The following is a 23,557-nucleotide window of genomic DNA, read 5'->3' as shown; positions in this document are numbered from 1 at the left end:
GCTTTAGATTTGCATGGAAAGGAACAGAGTTGCCATTCTTCTACTTGCCTGAATAGTCCATTGTTAGTGGTGAATACTTTATTTGTGTTGAAATCAGTTGAATGTAGAATGTATTCTTTTATGTCAAAGATCTTTAAATATACTTCTCTAATTTACTGGGGGAAAGGCATCTTTTGTTAGAATTGAAGCTTGAACAAAGAAAACAATCATATTATCTTTATTTTCAGTAGATTTCAACATAAATAAAAATGTACCTATGCATGGTACTACTTCCATACTACTTCCATGGTACAGATTCCATAAGTTAACCTAAAACAAAAGAGAAAGGAACACCAAGTATGAAAAGGACTGAGATGGGAAGAAAACATCAGTTGTTTGTGAGGATTTTTTTTTTTTTTTCCTTTTGTAGCAGGTTTTGCTCTTGGCAGTATATAGTGAGAGCTGATGTGCTAGATGAGATTGCACCTATGTGGAAAAAAATGGCTTTAAATATAATTTTTGATACTGTAATGAAGCAATCTTTCTTCTTCCTTCTACTAAAATGCTCAGTGCAGCAACAGACAGGTAACAGTATGTCAGTAAACCAAATAGAATAACTGGCATTAAGGGTCCCCTTCTTCTATGCTTGGCTCAGCGCTCTGTGCTCCCGCAAAATATGGAGGATTCAGTTTTACTGCATATGTTTGTGCTCTCACTTGTGGGCCAGCTTTGAAATGTGTGCACATGATTCAGTTTTTGAGTGTTTTTGTGCAAAAGACTTTGAAGGGAGGTAATGTTTGGGACTTTTTTGGTAATTTATTTCTTAAGAAACTCCACAATTGCTATCATAATCCTTTTAGGAACATCATCCTGAAAACACGAGTGAGAAATAGGTAATAAATGTAGGGGACAAAAAAAACCCCTAAACATATGGGCCCTTTTCTGTCTTTATATTAGTGCTTCTATTTGCATGTGATATAAATGATACATTTGACAGGGTGCTGACAGCCTCAGCTCTGAGCTGCTGATTTTATGTTATTTCTTCTCTTTAAAAAGGCACAGATCTTCATATCCATATGCCTTTTATGTTTCATTGGCAAATCTCAAAAATAGTTTGATTAAAATGCACAAATTTAATACATTCACTTTATACTATTCCCCTGCTAAAATTTTATGGAGTTAAATAAGTTAGCAGAAAAAAGGCCGTTATTTTCCATTTAAAATTTGTTGATAGTGGAGCCTCTCGAAAGCTTAGGAAGTTTTATTTATTCTCTAACTGCAAATGCAAATATAACCCCTCCTCCCCAAATTAAACATTACATCTATCAGTTCAAATTGTATTTATGTAAACAGTGTTCACTATTAACATCGTTCTCTATAACATTTCAAAATATCATTGTGATATGAAGAATGTTGATGAAATTTTCTGTGCCTTTGCTCCTCTGTACAAATTAATCATTTAACAGATTGGGCCTTTAAATAGCTGATAAAGGTGGCCCTCTGTTTTCCAAATAGCTTGTCACTGGCTTATTCAGTCATTATTCAGTCATGAATCAATTATCTTTGCATGTATGCTATGGGAAGATTTTAAGGAAAATGCATCCAACCAATAATATTTTCATAATTACTATTCTTGGCCATACATTTAGCACTCAAGTGACATAAATCCGGATGTGTTGGCAAGGCCTATAAGAAAGAATATTCCTATATTAAAAATAAGATAATGGTGCTACCTTAATTCATGTACAATCTTGTGTTCTGGATCAAATTCTGAAACTGAATTACTAACTCATTCAAAATCTTAAGCAAAACTCCCACCTACTTTAGGAAGGTTAGAAAGTAAATGCTGGTTCTGCAAATCTCACAAGGCAATGTAGGCTGTTACCACTTTCTGTGCAACTTAAACTGTATCATTTAAATTACATCTAGAAATTTCTGTTTAGTGACCATTAACTTGAATGAAGCACAAAAAGACAATGTGACTTAAATTGAGAATTATACTACAAAATATGCATCCATTTATTGTCCTAAGGGACACCACACTATCTCAAGAAGAGGGGTATATGTTACTTTGAATATTTGAAAGTTGGCAACCAAAAGAAAAAAAAAAATTAATTTCATGTTCAGATGAATCACATCCCTCCCTCATCCAAATGCAGTTCTCCTACTCAAAGAATCATAGACTTGCAGAAGTGTTAGGGTATGTTAAATTTTGTTCCTTCGTAGAAATTATATAGGCTTAGAAGTATAACTGGGACAGCTAGTTAGTCCGTAAAGTAGAATTAGTGTCAACTCTGGAGAGATGTCAGTGTGCCAATGTGAAAGGTTTAATGTGGTAGGACAGATAAAAAAATTGGCAATAAATTATGTGTTGGAAAATTCTAACATGCAGAAAATTGGTATCATGAAGTGGATTATGGGAATTTCTGGTGGGACATTGAGAATAGTTGGTATAACTTAATAGCTTCCTTTGGTTAATTATTAGTGATACATGCATAGCAGGAAATGGATTACTCTTATGTAGTGTTTAAAAATCCTGAATACTTGGGTGTTATAAGTAGCTTGGAGAGATTAGGAGAAAGAGCTTCAAATTTAAGCTGGGTTTTCTTTAAGTTTGTCATGATGTAAATATCTTTGTGGGATAGTAGTAATTCTCCTGGAATGGGTGTTTTTTCTTTCAGTTACAAAAACAAAACTAAGTCTATTTCAGAACTAATTTTCTGTTGTTTTTTTTCTGGCTTGGTTACTGATCTCAGTATAGTTTTAAAGAAGTTTTAAATAAAATAGAGAAATCCATTTTAATACTATTTTATATATTTTAATATTACTTTTTAGTTGATAAGCGTTAATTGCACCTTTTTTCTTTAATTTCTTATTTTTACTCCATTTAAGGACAATGGCATTTAAATGTAAAGTTTGCTTGGAATTTATTTGCTTGTTTCAGTAAGATACAAGAAATGATGCCAAGTCATTTTGCTGTGCTTCTTAAACTGTTGTACAATTATTTATTCATCAGAGGTGACTAGAAGTGGCTTATTTGTTTTATTTCAGCATATCATTAAATGTGAAGTCTTTCTTATTACTAGAGACATAAGGATTTCTGCAAAATAGGATTTACGTGTATGTCATTCTCACAGAGGGGGAACAGGCATCAGTATTTCACATTCACTTTGTTACCTCACTACTATTGCTGGTGTATTTGTTTTGATTTCTTTGTGGTATAGATTCCTGTTTACAAATGAAAGATTTAATTACATTTTAAATTAACACAATTAGATCTTATTTAGAACTGGAGACAATTCTCTGGTTTTTTACTAGAGCTTTAGAATTTCCTTCTATTGCAATTTAAAAATTATTCAGAGGTCAATTTACTGATTTGCACGTGAATTTTTTCTTAAAAAACATTTATCAAATTTTTAGTTATCATAGAAGGCACTAAATAAATCTTACAGGACAGAGTGGCTGGGTTAGCTATTATTAAGTTATAGTTTAACTATTTTTAGGAATTAGAGGAATGCTTTAAAGCAACCAAGCTTGTAAAGAAATTTGCTGAGAATTATTAAAAGATTGTTTTATATATTTAGTAGTCTGACAGAAGTTTCCATTTCAAATATGGAAAAGAACAACTCTTGAAGAAAAATAATAAAAGTGCTGTATTCCAATTTACGTATAGATTACATGACTCTTTCAACTTACAGAAGCAGTTGTTGAACTTATTTTATTTCCTAGTCTCCTTTTACTTTATAGTCATATTTGAACCTCTCTTTACATAGAAAAAGAATTCAGTGATTTATTTAACGAGCGAAATTTGGGGAGATGTGAGCTTTTCTATTATGCCATCTCAGTGACTTGAGGCAGACAAAGCTACACAAAATAGTTGTTTGCTGATAGTTTATGACCAGCATTGCAATACTGGCAGTGAAAGAGAAAACAGAGGTTTAAAAACATCAAGCTGGTATGGCACCTCTGTCTACTTCTATTGTTAGGCAAAAAAGGAACTGACATGTTTTAAATTGTGCATTTGAAAAATCACCACAATTAAGTCAGTTTAACTCAAGAGAGGCAAACAGCATATCCAAATGGTACTTCAGGTTGACTGGCAATAGATCTCCCTTGGCAGAGCTGTCCTTGCTCTTAATGGAGATGTACAGAATTATTTTGTAAATCAAATATCTCATTTTATTTTTCATAATTGTAGAACTCTCATTTGTTTTACAGATCTATGATGGCAAAGACAACACTGCTCACCTGCTGGGTGCATATTCTGGGGCATCATTGAGAGGCCTAACGCTAAGTAGTACTTCAAATCATTTGTGGTTGGAATTTAACTCAGACATGGAGGGCACCGATGAAGGTTTTCAGCTTGTGTATACCAGTAAGTATTTGAGAAAATAGTAGTAATAGATTTATGATTTTAAAGGAATGAAAATTCTTTGCTCATAAGATGAAAATGCAGTCAAAAGACAAATAATGACAAAATCAACAGCAAATCACTCATCAAAATAACATAGTTCCATAATTGTACCTCAAAAAACCCTAAACGTAGCATACTGAAACCTTGCTTTGACAGTACTTTGCATAGTTTGATACTTAAACCACTTTTTTTTCTAGAGGGTTATTTTGAAGTTTTTTTCAGTCTTGGAAAGGATAAGAAAAAAATTTCAGTTGTATTAGCATATAAAAATATCTAAGCATGTGAGTAGTTTTAAATGTGTAACTAAAACCCATTGTTTCATAAAGATAATTCGTAAGTAAAAGACATTCTTCATCTCAAGACTCATGCTTAATACTAACTTTGCATTAGACTAGCAATTTCTCACTTTGGATTATTGTTTAGAATAATCCAATTTGGAACCAAAATGATAAAGAAAGTTACCTAAAAAAAAATTCTTACCTAAATGTATACTGACAAAATTAAACTACAAAGATTAGAAGAGGAAAAATCTTATCAGATCTTTGGCTTAGAGGTTATACGGGAAACAGTGATACACATATATTTTATCAAGTGGCAACTTCTGAAAATATATGTGATTGTTACATATATCTATTGGCATGCAGTGTATATGACTTCCTTACTGTATAATTATTTCATTGTTGCTGAATTATTATATAAAACTGACTTTTAGCAAGCAGAACAGTATTACAAGGTAATTCTGCAATGCAGCTGCCAACATCCTTTTTTCTCCTTGTGCTTACATCATTTATTTTCGCCTATTCAAAAAATATTCTTATGTTTCAAAAACTCTCCATCATGTTTTTAAAACTAACGCTAATAAAAATAATATAAGTCTAGCAGAATGAAAGGAAAATATTTCAAGATATTACGAGAGTATGTAATTATTTTTCCGGTGAAAGTTGCATAATTATACCATGTAATAACCTGTGATAGCATAGGGCTGTACCCTATGATTAAAGATAGGCCTTTCAGTGCTGTGCTACTACAGAAGTGTCAAGGTATTTCATTTTTCTTATTTATATAGGTACATCCAAGCCCAGCACTTGAACCTTATCATTAATATTTCCTGTTTTTTGAGACAGGCATTCTCGCTGAATACACTTTCCGAACCTGAACAGTTATTAGCCTTAACAGTGCTGAATCTTCTTTTGTAGATATTTGTAGAATTGGAAGAGAAAAAGTGAGAAAAACTCACGGGTCAAAATAAAGACAGGAAGGAAACAGAACAAGAAAAAACAAGTGATGCAAAGGTGGTCAATCATCACCTCCCACAAGCAGACCAATGCCCAGCCAGTATCTGAGCAATGGCCCCTTTGGAAAGACTAACCCCCAGTTTTATTGCTCAGCAAGACATTATATGGCATGGAATATCTCTTTGGTCACTTGGGGTCAGCTGTCCCAGCAGCACCCACCTCCAGCCTACTTGCTGAGAGGGCAGAGTGAGAAACAGAGGACTTGATGCTGTACAAGTACTGCTCAACAATAGCAGAAACATTGACTAAACCAGTGTTGATAACACACCAATCTAAATCACAGCACTGTATGGTCTGCTATGAAGATAATAAACTCCATCCCAGCCAGACTCAATATACTCCATCTCCTTTATACTATCCCTTCAGATTTATATGCATGGATAAGATCCCCTCAAGCCTTCTCTTCTCCAGGCTGAACAGTCTCAATTCTCTGTGCCTTTACCTATAGGAGGGATGCTCCCATCCCTTAATCATCTTAGTGGCCCTTCACTGGACTTTCTTCATTAGCTTCACATCTTGTACTGGGGAGCCCAGAACTGGGCACCATACTCCAGATGTGGCCTCAACAGTGCTTAGGGTAGATGGGAGAGATCATGTCTGTTGACCTGCTGGCAACATGCCTCCTAATGCAGCCCAGGATACCATTAGCCTTCTTTGCTGCGAGGGCACATTGCTGGCTCATGTTGAGCTTGGCATCCATCAGGACCTCCAGTACGCTTCTGCAAAGCTGCTTTCCAGCTGGGTGGCCCCCAGCATATTCTGGTGCATGGGGTTGTTCCTCCCCAGGTTGAGGACTTTGCACATCTCCTTACTCAACTTCCTGATGTTCATGTCAGCCTGTTTGTCCAGCCTGTTGAAGTCCCTCTGGATGGCAGCATGACCCTCTGGTGTACCAGCCAGTCCTCCCAGTTTGGTGTTATCATCAAACTTCCTGAGGGTGTGCTCTGCCCCTTCATCCAGATCATTAATGAAGATGTTGAACAGGATTGGACACAGTATTAACCCCTACAGCACACCACTAGTTACTGCCCTCCAACTAGATTTCATGCCACTGTTCATCACCTGTTGGCCATTTCCCATTTCGGGAAAGACAGCTAATATTTGTTTTGCACAGTTATAAACAATGAAACCTTCCAAAAGTACCATGGGCTTACCCTTATGCTTTTAAGCAGAAAAAAAAATCCCCACAAGATGTAATGAAACATTCTGTGTCTTCAGGGACACATTGTGAGGATTTGTGTTCTTTCAGTTGCCTAAAATAGCCAACTATTGCCTTTCTAGATCTCTCCACTGTGCTCCTAGCTATCAGGTGCTTCTCCAGAAGGATACAGTTTTCCCTTTGGTCCTGTTGCCAGAACTGCCAGCACTGTGTGGATAGCTGAAATAACTTAGGGCAGCAAAAATGCTTCTGATACCTATACTTAGGCAATGGAGTTACTTGTTCACCTTCAAGAGGGAAGTGATCACTTAAAAAGACTAGTTTGGTGCTGTGTCTATAAGCAGGCCATCCAGAGTTGAGGACGTTTCAGTGATCAAGGCACATTTTAACTTCTTTTCACACAGTATGATCAACGTTTTTCTTAGACAGGAAATTCTAACTTGTCAGTAAGTATCCAGACTGGCAATATCAAAAAAGGTTCTTCGTTTGGAACTCACATTAACCCCTTTTAGAGCTCCTGCAGTGCAGTCTGTTCTGGGAAACAATAGCTTAACTAGGAATGAGAAAAGTTCAGCTCAGAGCTTGTGAAGGCTCTTCAGGAGGTGAGCCATTTTCAGCGAGACATTAAATGAGCTGAAGGAAGAACAGCGAAGATAGAGCATTTGACCTATTTTTTTCCTTATGTGAGCAAACAGCCTTATCCAACCTGAAGCATTTTGTCTGTAAAATAAAATAATGACCATTTTTTCAATCAATCAATGGTAATGATTCAGTACCTGAGGAGAGATTGTGAAAGGCTACTAACTGTTGACCAGATGGACAAATACTGTGTAAGTGACTTCACTAAACAATGCAGATGCGAAAACCCCTTCATTTGCTCCCATGTCACCTACATATAAGAGTATCAATCTGACACAAAGCACCTTTTTTACAGACAAACAATTTGAGCTGAATGGTATTGATAAAAAATGTTTGGTTTTGAACAAAGCGAGGTTTCGAGCTGCTTCTCTGTTAATAACAGAAAATCTTACTTGTAATAGAAAATATTTCCACCAAATTACAGTTTATGTTTCCCAAAATGTTAATATGCTTCCCTGTTTCCATATAATGCATAAGTCATTTTGTTTCCTTCTTGCTCCACATCTCTTAATTCTCCAAAATGTCCAAATTGTTTGGCTTGAATTCTCTATATCATCATTATCATTGCTTCCTCCATGTAGTTTTTAAATTTATAATCTACTTAATGCAGGATTATGGTAGGTATTGATGAATATAACAGTATTTCTTTGGTGCCATAGGTGCTATTGTGCTGCTGTTGTTACTGTGCACAATAACAAATCTGCTGTGCAGTTTTGTTTATGAGTCTTTAAATGTCTATTCAAAAACTAGATTGTCATCAAAATAAATGGACAATCACTTTAACTGCCATTTTATCATTTATCATATCATTTTAGAACTGATTGATAATGGTAATGAATTTCCTTCTAAGTGTTTAATTGGTCTCTTAGGAAAAATGTTATGACACAGTTTGGTTTGCATGCTCTAAGTGAGGGGTATAGACGGTTATCCTTTCGACTGTTTAAAAACAGAGAAGAAACTTTAAATATGTTGTTACATGAAGTCTGAAAATGTTTGCTTTCCATTGGAAAACAGAAAATCTTAATTTCATTAATATATCTATTTCTTTGATTTTTTAACTATAATGTGTTATTTCTACCACAGGTTTTGAGCTTTCACATTGTGAGGACCCTGGTGTGCCACAGTTTGGGTATAAAATCAGTGACCAAGGCCATTTTGCTGGAAGCACTATAATTTATGGATGCAATCCAGGTTACACACTCCATGGAAGTAGCCTTTTAAAGTGTATGACTGGAGAAAGAAGGGCATGGGACTATCCTCTGCCATCATGTATTGGTAGTAGACTCTTATTTTTTATTTAATTAAATTATTACCTGAATATAAGAAAGAAAAAAATGTAAGGATTGTTAGATCTATGTGAAATCTGATCTGTATGTATACAGATCTAGTTACACATATATTTACATGTCTGTGTGCATAGATCTCATCTAGGTCTATGAGAGTGGTGTTGCTTTTTTTAGGTTAAGAAAAGATAGTAATTATTAAACGTTTGTGCATACTGAAATTCCTAATACGTGAAAATCTAGTTATAGTCAGCAAATAGTCAACATAAAAAGACAGCTTAATCAGAAAGCCAGGACCATATATGTTTTATGAGGGGTTCTAAAACCAGGTGTTTTTTTTTTTTATTTCATCTAACTAACACTAAGCTAGAAAACTTTTCACATATTTACATATAAATACTACAAAATAAATTAAAAGAAAAACTTAAAGATATGAAGAGATACAGACATATTACTTGGCTTCTGTTTTGTTGCTGTGATGAATAACACAATATTATGCACTTTATTACAATATCATGATAACTTTATAGGTTGTGCAGGTACCTACAGGCTCAATTCCTGAGCAAAAAGATGACAAGACTTAAATATTCTAGTAAATTTCTTCCTTTTTCATCTCCTTTTGGAGGAAATTTGGATTGAGTGAGTAGGGGAAACGAGGTGAAATGCACTTTGTGCCTAGATTTAAGTGTGACAGAAAAGAGTGTACTTTGACATATCTTCATCAAGACGTAAAGCCCATTTAAGAAAAATATGCAACAAATAAGAACTGAACAGCTCTCTTAGAGTAATATTTAGGGAAAAATTGCTTAAATCCCAAATCTGTGATAAGCCTTAACTGATTTCTACATCGTTCAGGGTATACGAAACCAAAGAATTAGGGGGAAAGCATGGCACTGGAACATGCAAGTAGCAAATAGGAGGTGTACAAAGAACATATGATGAAAGTTGAAACAAAAAGATCAAATAAAATGTGAAGGTGCCAGAAATTTGAAGTTAAAAGTTTCAATATCAGATTACATTTTCAGTTCCATTATAAGCATTAAAAATCATAGAATGTGTCACCATAGTAACACTCAGCTATATGTGTGAGTTCTTGCTTAGTTTTAAAACAGACTGAGGTGAAAATGTCTAAAATTATTCCTTCATTTTTTTATTAATTATCTAGATTATGTACTGTGTGCTATTCGCACTAACTGGGGGAGCTTCAATTTTCTCATATTCTAAGCAAATACTGAAAACCTCATATAGTTCAAATCTAGACAGTCTACTGGATGGTGATCACTAGAACAGCTCACATGTGGGAGTTGAACACTGTTGTCATGTGTCCCCTACATGACAGAAGCTGTTTGGAGGAAGGTCCCTGGATTTAATTATTCAGCAGTTCCTTTCCAAAATAGATGCATACAGCTCAAAAGGTACAGGTTGGCCACCTTTGGATTAGGAAGTGAGCCAGATTCAGAGCTGATATAAACTAACAAAAAATTTCAGTGAACTGAAATCCAGAGTTGAATCTGGACATCTGTTAAAAGTGATGATATGCTGCATATACTCAAGGTTTTATATTCTTTTTTGTTTCAGTACTGGTAAACTATGCAACTTAAATCACTATCTTTCAAAAAAAATAACACAAATTAAGCACCTGGGTTTTTGCACTGCCACTGGACTGTGAAAACTGCAATACAGTTATTCCAAAATGTTCTATATAGGTGAATCTACTTAGAATGTGAATCAACCTGTGGTGTAAACTTCTTGAGTTTTGAATCAATCTTACTCAAAACTTATCTATTAGTCTGCTATTCACAGGGAGGTTACTTATCCATCCAGTTCACAATACCATGTATTTGTATATATTGCTCTTCATTAAGCAAACAAAAGTACATAGATGGTGTCATTTTAATGAGCTTAGAAATTATTTGTATTGATTTTGTCTGAATCAATTGGGTATTTCTCCATAGCCAAATAATAAAACATGTTACTTGCATCCAGAGAAGAGTTAAATAGCTGTACAGCTGTTGTCTGTATCAGCAGTAGCATCCACCTCAAGGTGAGGATTGCATAGGTTTGGCTAAATAGATTTAAAAGAAATTTAATTAGAACAAGTGAGGTTTTTTGTATAGACAAGCTTAAGAAATCAAAAAAATTTTGAATGCCAATTGTAAATAATGATCTTGAATTTCACATACCTTTTGGTTTTTCATATTAATTATGGAACACTGCAGATGCTTTAAAATACTCTTGAAGGGATGCAGTATGAATCCTATAAAATGTCTTCTTGCACTGAAAAATGTATAGTAAAAGATTTATGATGCAACATGAGGAAATTTGCTAGAAGAGAACTGGGAAGACAGAGGGCAGTTAAGAAATGCACAATATGATCAGTAAAAAAAGCATGCTCAGATTAGAAATATTCCTCAGAAAACAAAAAAATTGCATCACAACAGTTTTTGTATAGTACTGAGACCTCTTTCAGATATCTCTTTAATATGTCCAAACAGAAGCCTGAGTCTGAACATATCTTAGTCATTTGTGATCAAAACAGGTTTTGAGACTTTTAAGTCAGTAATGGGTTAAATAGCAGGAGGTGAAGATGAATCAGCAGTAAAACTGTTCTAACATTTCTGGTTTATAGGAATCCTTCTTTAAACATTCACTTTTAGTTAGAATTAGATTGAAACTAAACTTCTTTGCTATGAAAGGAAATTGAAAAAACAAACAAACAAACAAAAAGATTTTTTGCAACACTTGCCCTTTATTTCCAGAGTACTTGTTCATGAGTCAGGTAGCTGTATGCAGTCAAGTTTCATACTTACAAGAACTTGGTCCCAGCCCACTACAAGATCTTTATGGTCTACAGATTGTTCAGGCAAACCTTGAGAATCTGTGAAAACAGTGATGCTTTGCTTGAAATACTTTAGGTTGGCATGTACAAATAACATTATTTCCCTGGATATTTATGAGCAACATAAGTCAACAGACACTTTAATTTGCTGCTACTATCAGAAATTGGCTTAAAAATTCTACTGTTCTTGTTTTAGTATCATTTCATGGAAGAATGTGACATTGACAAGACAACAGGAAAACTTTTCAAGCAGCTGTAGTAATCATAAATCTTAAACACGTAGTAAATATTACAATACGACATACTATCCATGGAATTTTCAGGAAGAAATGTAGTATAATACGTATTTCCTTTAACTTGACATCCTTAGGAGAATCTTTAGTATTGACACTTGGAGGCAAAATTAAGATTCTTAATTAGGATTTTCTTCATAGTAAGCAATCTGGAGATGTAACATAAAAAGGGTTTGGCTCTGTTACTCCTGACTACAACCTGAGAGGATGCTGCTTTCTGAGAATTCACCACTTTCACAGCTGATTCAGCAACCAGCAAAACTGGGGAGCTGGAACTTTGCTGTAGAGGCAGAAATAAACCACAGGGGAGAGAGGGAACCTGCAAAAATCATAATAAAAGGCAAACCAGTTATCCTCTGTGAAAATTAGAAATTGTAAACTTGTAGTTGTTCAGTGGTCCTGGATGAAATGTAATTAATTTTAAATTTCATTCAGTTTGTCAGTGAGTAATTTTTTCTTTATAGTGTACTCTATTTATATCCTTACTCTACTGGAAGAATAATAGACTATGCTGTCCTCTGAATTGAATAATTATGAAAGATTTTTTTTAAAAGAGTGTTTAGGAATTAGCAGATAGGCGAAGTGCTTCAAAAAGATATGAAAGGCCACCTGTCTCTGCAAATTTGCTTTGATTATGTCAGAAAATCCATCAAGAGTAGCATTTCAATTATATTTTATCACAGAACTCACAGATCATTATGTAATAAATCTCCCAACTAGATATTTTAGGTAATTTTAAATCAAAATAAAACTGCTTTTTAACTATACCAAGAAATCTAATCAAAGGATTATTTTGCCTTTGCACTTCACAAGAGAGAAAGCATTAGAGGGACTTTAAAAGGAAAAAAAGCAAAATAGGAAGGCTTTAAACCCCTCAAGTTTTCTCAAAGATTAGGTATTAAGATTATGAAATACTCAGTTTTGCTTAATGACTGGGTGAGGCCATCTAAGAGGGAAGTACTTACCATCTGTTATCCTCTAAGAAATACTATAGCTTCACTGTGAGGACAAGTTTTGAGTAAGAAGTTTTACAACTTTTTTTTTTTCTAGGCTGAAATGCTAATTTTCTCTCCGAATAGCTTGCTTTTATTTAGTATGTTTCATCTCTTTTTTTAAAAAATATATATATTTTATTTTGTACTTACTTACTTAGTTTTCTTAATTTAATTCTACTGCTTTAGGGTGGCAGGGTGTTCTTGGGTTTGCTTGTTTTTTTTTTCAAGTAACAATCCATGCTCCTTCCTTTATATAATGGTATGTTTTCTAATCATTACAGTATGTTCAAAATTATTAGAAAAACATAGGTGCCAAAGGAAAATATAAACATATTCAAATAAAACCATATTTACATGTTCCTTTCCCAAGGCATTTCAAGTCCTTATATGTTGTCTTACAATCTCAGGGCATGGTCAGTTTTGTTGTGTTACTTATTCAGCAAGAGAGTAGATGTATAAATTGGTTGCTCAGATGATTAGCTGGAAGACCATCTGTAATGAACTAAAAGTAACACATTATGTAATGTTTTTTATTAGCTGAATGTGGAGGCCGTTTTAAAGGAGAATCATCAGGAAGAATCTTGTCTCCTGGCTATCCTTTTCCCTATGACAACAATCTGCGTTGCATGTGGGTGATTGAAGTAGACCCAGGAAATATTGTCAGGTACTGGAAACAAATCTTAGAACAAATCTTTTTGATTATATAATAACCAAATCTTACCTGTAGAGTGGAGAAAAAAAGGGATTTAGTATTTAAAATTTAAGATGCAGCTCAAGGGCAGTATTTTTGGCATTCTAAGTTTGAATATGTAGGTTTGTGTTGAAACTGTCTGGTTTTTAATGAACATTGTCTCATGAAGATCAAGCTTTAAAACTGGTTACATTTTTGTGAAACTCTGATGAATTTTAAACCAATTTACAAGTGTATATATGCAAACTTATATACAGACTAGAACTGTTAACTGGAAATCTGAATAAAAAATATCTAATATGATGCTATTTTAATACCAGAATTAGAAGATTGAATATGTACAAAGTAAAAAGTGTTGGAGTGAGCAGAACCGTTTAGTGGAAGAGTCTACATTTTAAGAAAAAAAACCCTGTATTTCAATAATTATTTTAGTTAGACATTTTTTTATTCACATTGTATCACTAATTGCATGAGTTTATAGTTATATTAAATTTGTTTTGATGAGAACATGGTATAACATTGTCTTAAGAAAAACAAAACTATCTTCTGAAAAGATTCTGTGGGTATTTACAGATTATTTGAATGGCTGAAGTAATATATTATTTCATGGTAGATAAATTCAAATATTACTAGTTTTTTTTTTCTTTCAAATACATTTCTGTATTAGGCTTTTATGCATCCAAAGGTAAAGTTGTGAAACATTATGGAAAAAAACCCTTGGAAATCAAAGTGTATTTGCTTTTTTTGGTTTAGTTTTGTTGCTAAAGATATGTTGTTGGGTAACATCAAAACTGACAATAAAATCATGGTATTCCTACAGCCTCCAATTCCTTGCCTTTGATACTGAGGCATCCCATGACATTCTACGAGTTTGGGATGGTCCACCTGAGAATGAGATGTTACTCAAAGAAATTAGTGGATCCCTTGTTCCTGAAGGCATTCACAGTACACTCAACGTAGTAACTATACAGTTTGACACAGATTTCTATATCAGCAAATCCGGATTCGCCATACAGTTTTCAAGTAAGTTGGTAATTTTTATTTTTTTTTTTTTTAATAAGGTGGTTCACTCACAGTTAATTGTAGGGCTGGGAACAATTGAAATCAGTGTAAACATTTCTGACTTCGTTAGGGAAAGAATTGGCCCAGACTTACAGATTTGCTGTAGAGTTATATTTTTATCTTAAAAAAAAATTAAAAAATCATGTCCTTTGCTAGTTTGGCTTTGTTTCAAGGGTAGCTGTGGCAGTGCCAGAATTATGTGGCAGTGCTTATAATTATGACCAGTGTTTTTCACAAGGGAGGTGATGTAGGCATGTTAAAGACTTCATCCTTTCCTAATCAATAAGCATTTCTGCTTTCAGAGACATCTGTGTGGAGTTTTCATTCCTGCTTGTATAGGATGAAATGGGAAATAGCAGTACAGGAACAGCAGTGTCCTTCTCCCTTTTGCCTTCTAGCGCTATTTCATCTTATTACAGGCAGCAGAGTGACAAATCTAAACAGTTAACTTAACTGTTATTGAATCCCTTTAGACATTTTTAGTGCTGATACAGAAGAAATCATTGAGTGAAGTCCATTTTGACCTTTTTTTTTTTCTGGTCAGTGAAATTTATATATATTTTTTTTAAGATTGGCAAGATCTCTTTTAATATCATAATTTTGTTTGGCAGTAGCGATATTTCTAACATGGGTTGACACAGACACTCTTAATGATAACACTGTTTACCTCGTTGTGCTTCCTGTGCTTGGTAGTTGTATTAGCCCTTGTTTTCCCCTACCCTGATTCTTCCTATGTATATGAGAAATACACGTGCGAACACAGTAATTGGAATGAAGAATGAAGTATGTGAATGAGAGGACAAAGTAAAAGATATTTAATATATAGTGAAAGAGTGCCTCTGCTCCATCTGCTGGTTTTTGAAGCCATGAATAGTTTTTTTATTCCTTAGATCCAAGATATTTTTGCCATTTTACCACCTTACCCCCTTCCAGAGCCTGTTTGGGAGAATCTCACATATCTGCTCCTTTATTTAATGTTGAGGCCAAAAAGGGAATGGGGAGAGCATTATGCACTGAAACTACTCAGGTAGTCATTTAGGGTGAGTGGAAAAAGACATTCATGTAGACTAAGAATGGAGTTACAAGGAAAAATGGATAGGACATAGGAGTAAAGCCGTAAAGCAGCTACTGATGTACTTCCAGTGCTTTACCTGAAAAGGGGTTTTAGAGTTTCATCTAAAAGGAGAGGTATTTTATTTAATTCTCCATGCTCTTGCAGTCTGTTGAGATCTCATGATGACAGTTTAAAGGATCCATGAAGTGTTACTGCCTCAGCATTTCTCTTACTCTTCAGTCCTTGTTCACAAAATCACAGTGATCCTTCCCAAATACTTGATTTTGCACAGTTTGGGTATATATTCCTTATAAGAATCACAGAAATACTTTTTTTCCTAAGTTAAGATTTAAGAAATAATGTATAAATAGCTACACAAGCTGAATTACACTGTTGCTGTATGAACATATTATCTTACTAATGAGGAAAGAAATATATTTGAGGAGCTGGAGGAAACAAAAAGATAATTTTGTGCGACTTTTTTTCAAGCTTTCATATACTTTCTTTGAGTATATAATGCTGTCTGGGCGAAACAGATGGTGTCTGCATACTTTACCTCTAGTGTAATTAACAAACAGAAAGCTCACACAGGGGAGGTATCTGCTTTTACTTTCCTCTTGCCATTTCATGAAATTGGGTATGAGTATTTAACTGGATTGTTGGCACTTTTACCTCAAGAGGAATGTTATTCAATGACAACAGGTATTTGATGTTCAGACCTTTTTAAGACCATGAATGCTTTATTTTTATTGATATTTTCTTAATCTTTAAACTCAAAATCTGTTTCTAAAAAGTGGATTAAACTTCTTATCAGTTCCTTACAGTTTTTGATCTCATTTTATCAACTGCTCATACACAGTTCTGCATCTGTCACTTATTTAATGAGTGAAAATGTTCACCATTGATAATGTGGTATAATATGAATTTGACTCCTTTACAAATCATCCAATATATACAGAAAATTAATTTATATCTGGTAACATAAATTACAGGTGAGATAGCATTCTTTACCACATTAAAAGGTGGGGGGAAGGAATGCCTAGTGAAGCTGAAATGTTATATAAATAGTAGAAAGAAAACTGTAATTTAATTAGTATTCTGTATTACAGCTGGTGCTATTAGAATTGTCTCTAGCTAGGGCTGCCCAGCACAATCCTTTACATGGCATCAAAGTGTTAATAATTCTGTAAAATTTAGGGGATGGGAAGGAGAAGAGAGTCAAGATAAGGTTTTCTTGCCCATTGCCTCAATTAGTCTGTTTTGTTTGTTTCTTTTTGTTTGCTTCCCTTTTTTTTGGGAGGAAAATGGAAATTTGTTATTGAAATAGTAAAACTATTTCCACGATTTTAACATTTCTAATCTCTTTTGGTAAGTAATTAATATGAAGGAAACTATTTTATGTTGAACTTCTCAGGAATACTGCGGACTTTTTTATGGTTGACAAGGATAAATTTTCTAAGTTTGTACAGTTGTGCGTTACTCTGAGAGCTAGAATACAAGGTGATGGATTTTGGATGAAATAAGGGAGCTCAGCCTGCTTATGCTTCTATACTTTCCACCATCATAATGTATTTAGGACTACTGAAAGTACAGCTTTTTTTTATACAGCTAGTGTAAACAAAGAAATGCCACTGCTCATGACTTCACATCTCATCACTAGGCAGAGCATACCTTTGGTGTAGTATTGTCTTTGATGTGCAGTGTATAATTTTCTTGTTGGACATCTCAAACCATGACTACAGAATCTCTTCATATAAACTTTAAAATTTCTCAGTTTTTGAGATCTCCTTTGAGATGACAGTGAAGGAACACAATAGAAAGCAGAGCCCACAAGGCCTGAAAAACAAAGTACAAAAAGATGTGTAATAAAGCAGAATATTTAAAAACTTTGCATATACATGTAAAACAAAAATAAGAACCTCTGGGGATTCACCAGTGGATTTTGGAACACCTCTAAATGGGATGAACAGGTTGAATAATGTAGCTAGAAAACAGGTGCCAGCCTCTTCCCCTAAATCAGGAGAGTGAAATGTTGACAACAGGACACAAGCAATATGGAAACAGGAAGTACCTGTTGCAGCGTATTTTTTTTGAACTGTCAGGGGCAAAGCATGAAGAGCCCAATACATACTGGAAAAACACCAATGAAGTCAGCAGTAACTTTGTTTGGTCAGTAAATTCCTCACAAAATAGAAAACTAGACCTTCAAGAAAAGTGAAGGAGAAAGAGAAGGGAACAAGTGCATGTTTGCCAGAGACACGAGCTGTGTATATGAGGGTCAGACAGAAGTATTGAGCATAATGAAACATTTTCTTCAGCTGACATTCCTTCATGTCACCAAGCTGAAAGTAGTAGCTGAGAGAGGAAAAGACAGCGAAAGATAACTGAAAAAAGTTGAGTGGGAACATTAAAGTGCAAAAAATTGGGTGATAATAATCAAGCGTGCTTAAAATAATCTTTTTTTAGTTCCTTTAATATGCGTGAAGTGTGTAACATCAGATCCTACTGAAGTTGATGAGATTATTTCCATAGATTTCAAGGGCCTTTGAATCTGGTATTTCCTCCCCGCTATCTTTAACAGTTCAGGTGCCATTTATCATTTGTGCAGAAAGGAAGGATCTGTATTAATCTCTCATTGGCCATTATTTCACCGTTATAGCTGCACTGCTGAGTCACTCAGCATTACAGACTGCATTCTTCTCAGGCCTAAGTGTGCAGTCACATTTCTGACTATACAGCACACAATATGGAGCATTATAAGGCAGCCAGTGCCGAACTAACCTGTAAACTTGTTTTGAGTATTTGGGAGGTTTTTTTGTAAATAGATACTCTAGCAGTATTTTATATCATGTGACAGCAATTTATTATATAACAGGATATGCCTTAAAATGCTTGGATTTACTCTACTGTCAAACTACAGCTGTCCCTCCTTATTTTAAGATTGGGTAAATAGCACTTTGGAGTTACTTGTCTCTGTAGACTACTGAAAAAGCCTAGAAAACTTGTATCAGATAGCCTGGATGGCTTAAGTTTGACGATATTAATTTCCAGTCTAGAATTATATTGCATGATATTGCTTACTTTGATTACATTTAAAGATTGAATGCTTACAAATCAGCTTTCTATATTTATGATTAGTGCTGATTTATAGCCACACTGTCTTCTAAATGTCCTGTCTTTGATTTTTTGTTTGCTTGGTTGTTGGGTTTTTTTTGGGGGGTTGTGTTTTGGGTTTTTTTGGTGGGACTTTTTTGCTCAAAGAAAGACATATTCACCACTATCTCATTTAGGAAGATTTTTTGACACTGAACACCTTCTTGTTTTTTACTTTTCTCCATTTTTTTCCAGTAGCACAGGAGCAGAGATCTCTACTTCTAGCATGTTTAGCCTAAAGGTGATTTGAGAATGGATTTAGGGAATTTAACTTCTTGCTTCCTCAGAATGCTGTTTACCAGCACTGCTGGTATAGGGATCACTCCCTAACATAACTGCTTCACTTTTCTGAAATCAGTAAGATAAGATTTATTCTTCCTCATTTCTATTTCATAGCAGAACCAGCTTTTCATCCTAAAGGTTTTCATACTCTGATTTGCTGATTTCTTTCAAGTTTGAGAGGAGTCCTTTGGATTTAGAGATTTCAGGTTGACTATTTTGCTATCAGAAGTAACTGTGAATGCTCACACTTCCAAATTTAGCTCAGTGGTTTTGTTTTAGTTTTGCTGGGGGTGGTGTTGGTGTGTGTTTTCTTGGGTTTTTTTTGTTTGTGGTTTTTTTATGGGTTTGGTTTTGTTTTGTTTTGAGCATCAAGAGGCTTAAAGAAGCCATTGAATAAATTTGTTTCCTTCTATCAGCTGTTGCCTTTCTTCTAAGTAGTAGGTATTAGTAAAAGGAATAACCATTTATGTGTCTTTCAATGCAAAAGTGTCATTCCTGTCACAGGTTTGTAAATGTCATTAACTGCTCAGTAGCTATTATTTCTTAGTTCAGTAGTATATAGAATATGTGTATTTTATGCAAGCAAATACCTTAAGTTAATGCTTCCATGTAAAATGCCCAGATAATGGCTTCTAGCTAGAGAGAGTGGGAGTTATGCTATGGATAGCTGAAAGCAGAGAGGAAGTATTGAAAGAAACAGGTTAATTTACAAGTACTTTTGAAATGATAAATAAATATATAGTCCTCTTGGTCATGTCACCATAAAAATAACTTATTTTAATTATATTGAAGATGGAACTTCCTTGATTTAAACCCCATGCAACATAGTTTGGCCAAACCCTTGTGACTTACATCAATACAAAGCCTACTCGCCCAAAATTTACAGTTGTAGAGTTTAAAATAAACTTTGTCTGACTCGTGACATGGCATTTCAGAGAGCTCAAGCTGATTTGGTTCCAAATTGGGAATGTCATGTGTCTCAGATAAATGTTTTAAGTTCATATTTCAATTTCATATGTGTGAAATCTATTCTTTGAAACTGAAAAATCTGCTGGTGTTTTCTGTTAAAGCACTACAAAATTGAGCACTGTACTTTAGGTTTCTCAGATAAAATTTGTCATTCTGGTGGGTCATTTTACTTGCAAACAAAATCCATTACAGATTTTTATAATTGTTGATAAAACAAAATAAATTTGGAAGTGCAAAAATATCTTTATGTGTAACCATAATGTTATAAGTGAAACTACTTTTCTATTTCAGAAAAGGTTCTCTAACTTCCTTATCAATTTTTTCTCTTTGGTTAATCCAATCTCTTCCATTAAATTCTTTAAAGTTAATTATTGATTGAAACAGTGCACAAGACAGTCAAATGTTTCTATAGTAGTAATTTTGTACAAATCTTTGAAATTACTCCAGCTAAGATAATTTGAAGATTTAATAAATAGCATGTATTTTATTTTCCATTTTGTATTAGTCAGTAAAAAATATAGACAAAGGTGTATGGGTTACGCTATTTTGTGTTACAGTTGTCTTCCTAATATAGCTGTGACATCAATAAAAGGGCATTACAATTTGGTCTGTATCCACATACACAATTGTATGATTTTAGTCACAGTAGCAAATTGGAGAATGAGGGGATAAGGAAGCCTGATCATCAAATAGTAACCTATACTTAATAATACAGTTTGCCTCTTTGGGACTAAAATTATTTGCCTTGATTGACTGGTTGAGGAGTATAATCTCAATGAAGCTTTCCCTTCCTTGCATTTCCATTGCTACCAATAAGTGAGCAAAACTGCAAGAGACCAGGGCTTGCTAACTTTTGTCTACTATGTATGAAGCAGCATCTCCCAAACTACTTGTCTTGTGGAGATTTCACCCTGAAAATTAGCCTTTGCATTCATACGCTACATTGGTTATTCAAGAGTGCATTTTTGCAATCTTACATAGAAGTACAGGCAAACCGCAGCCTGACTGGCAAATTCATCAGCTGCAGTTTACAGGAATTATTCTGATGAAACCATGTAAAGGTAACATATTACATCTTTAAATACATGTGAAGTTCATCCTGCTTCACTGAAATATTTTCTTACAATATGTTTTGCATGTATGAGAGTAGTATTGAGCTGGTTTTGAAGTATTCTCCAAAACGGGATCTTGTTAAGTATTTGGTAAAATACACAGAAGACGACAGCATGGAATTGACATTCAATCATGTGGCTGGGGAAACCATTTTCCAATGGTAAATAAATGAGATGCCATAGTTATTCTGCTCTCTGTTTTCACTGACAAATTCTGATATTGCGTTAATGCTCCTTTGGAGATGGATTTTCTGTTTGGCATTTTCAGCCTCAGTAGTTTCCTTTATTATGATTCATGTGCCATCCTTCATACATATAAGCAGCCAGACACGTGTGTGCATGTACACGCACACACGTGCTCACACATACGATGGACTCTTTCCTGCAAGCACAGTCTTCAGAACTTTTATCCTTTTTCTACACTCAGATTACAGTAGAATGCATAACTGTACATGAGGAACAGCTATTTTGAGATCTATATTCTGTTTCTCCGAGGTCTTATCCTCCTCTTGCTTACACATCTCTCATTTTCAGTTGATGAGTAAGTGCATTTTCTGTTGTATGTAACCCATACCATAAGAAAGAAAGGCGTTTTCGGAGTTTTATTGCTAGCTTGTAATGGAATGAACATATCACAAAAATATGTCTAGAGAGAAGTAATATTTTGGGAGAATGGCCAAAATATACTTATATAAGTGAAATTCCTTGAAGACATATCAAATTACATTTACACTTGATCAGTGATACTTTTCCATGTTCTGTAACTAATCTTGCTGCCTTTTGAAAAGCTTTCACTAGTGGAATCGAGAGCCTCTTTCTCAAGCTGTAATTTTTTCAAATTCTTTAAATGGATTTTTACATCCCATATACATCTTCTTACTTCAGTTCTGAGAAGTGTTCTTAACATGGAGGTTACTTCAAGTTTGTCAGCTCATTGTCTGTTCCTGCTTTCCCTGTTACCCCATTCCTGCCTAGGGCTGGGTGTTTTGTAGCATAGTTGAATTAAAGGGAGATTTTTTGCTGCTATTTTATTGCCATAGAAATATTTCTTAAAAGCATTCCAGTAAGCTGCCTGATCTCATAAAGGACAGATCTAGCAAAGTTATTTGACTGAAGAAATGCTCATCTTTCACTCTTCTGTATATGACTGTGGAAAAAAATATTTATGGACTAGTAACCTCAGTTACTGGCTGGACACATTCAGACATGCAGTCTGAGATATAATTAATTTACATAGAGGATTTTAAAACCTTGAAAAAGAAAAAGAAAATAAGAATCAGATCTTTATTCTTCTTTATATTCCCATTGCTGTTTTGGGAAGGTGTAATCTGTATAATGACACTAAAGAAAACAGAAGCTGTTTTCTGACAGTGTTCTGTAACTTTTTGCAAGTCGACATAGTATAATGTTTCCTAAAGCAAAATTTCAGTTATCTTAACAAAGACCAGAGTAATGACATTCAAGTGTATGGACAGAATGTTGTCAGATAATGAGGCCAATTCTATATCAATACCAAACTCTTCAATTACAGTACCAAAAAAAGTTAAAGCAAAAAGTCAACAAAAACTGAGTACTTCAGACAGATTAAACACCTTACTTTACCACGTGTCAGGACCTCCAAATTCGGCCCTATCTTTAAGCACTTGCAAAACAGGTTTTGAAGCTGAAAGGCTATAATGCATGCATACAATTTGTGATACTAAAAAACAAAACAGAAAATTTAACTTTTAAAACAAGAGCAATCTCCCCCTCTCTTCAGAGGATTTTAGTTCACCCAGACTGCAAAATCAAGGCCAAGGCAAACCAGCAGTGCTGTTCTCTGTTGCACAACTGTATCCTTAACAACTGCAACAGAACAGGTTGCACATTATTCTGTAAAGAATCAAATTAAACAGATGTATTTTCACTCAGACCATCTTAATGATCTTTTCAGTAGATACGATATTAAACGGGTGATCATTGGTAAGATTTTTCAATGCACGAGTAGCCCTTGTGTGTGGTCCAAGATCCTGATGATTGCTTCTTTCTGAGAAGCTATTTTTATTTCCCTGTATTCATATACACACATGGAGAAATATGCCATCTGAAATAGGGATAGATCTGGTATAAAAGCTTAAAACCCCCTATAGTTCCAAAAAAAACCCAAACCCCAAAACATGCAATCTAAATGAAATTAAGATTTTCAAAACACTTCTCTCCAGCTGGAATGCATTGCCAGCATGATTACATATTGTCACAGTATCCATTTTATGCTGAGTTCCAGCAATTATCTGAAACCATATGTCAATTAATTTATTTGGGGCTGGGTTTCATACTCAGTGCCAAAGCTATGAGCAAA

The 23,557-nt window shown here is 34.5% G+C and overlaps 1 protein-coding gene across 3 annotated transcripts in view; it reads left to right on the top strand.

Moving 5' to 3' along the window:
* CSMD3 (CUB and Sushi multiple domains 3) overlaps positions 1-23,557 on the top strand; it is a 749,348-nt gene that overhangs the window by 488,711 nt on the left and 237,080 nt on the right. For all 3 annotated transcript variants that reach the window (XM_075024389.1, XM_075024388.1, XM_075024387.1), the window contains 4 exons: positions 4,198-4,354; positions 8,570-8,761; positions 13,434-13,560; positions 14,408-14,610. In XM_075024389.1, coding sequence (XP_074880490.1) covers positions 4,198-4,354; positions 8,570-8,761; positions 13,434-13,560; positions 14,408-14,610 — 679 coding nt within the window. The remainder of the gene's footprint in view (positions 1-4,197; positions 4,355-8,569; positions 8,762-13,433; positions 13,561-14,407; positions 14,611-23,557) is intronic.

The sequence above is a fragment of the Buteo buteo genome, chromosome 3, assembly GCF_964188355.1.
Source record: "Buteo buteo chromosome 3, bButBut1.hap1.1, whole genome shotgun sequence".
Lineage (NCBI taxonomy): Eukaryota > Metazoa > Chordata > Aves > Accipitriformes > Accipitridae > Buteo > Buteo buteo.
The sequence above is the reverse complement of the archived record's forward strand: the minus strand, read 5'-3'. Positions and strand labels throughout refer to the sequence as shown.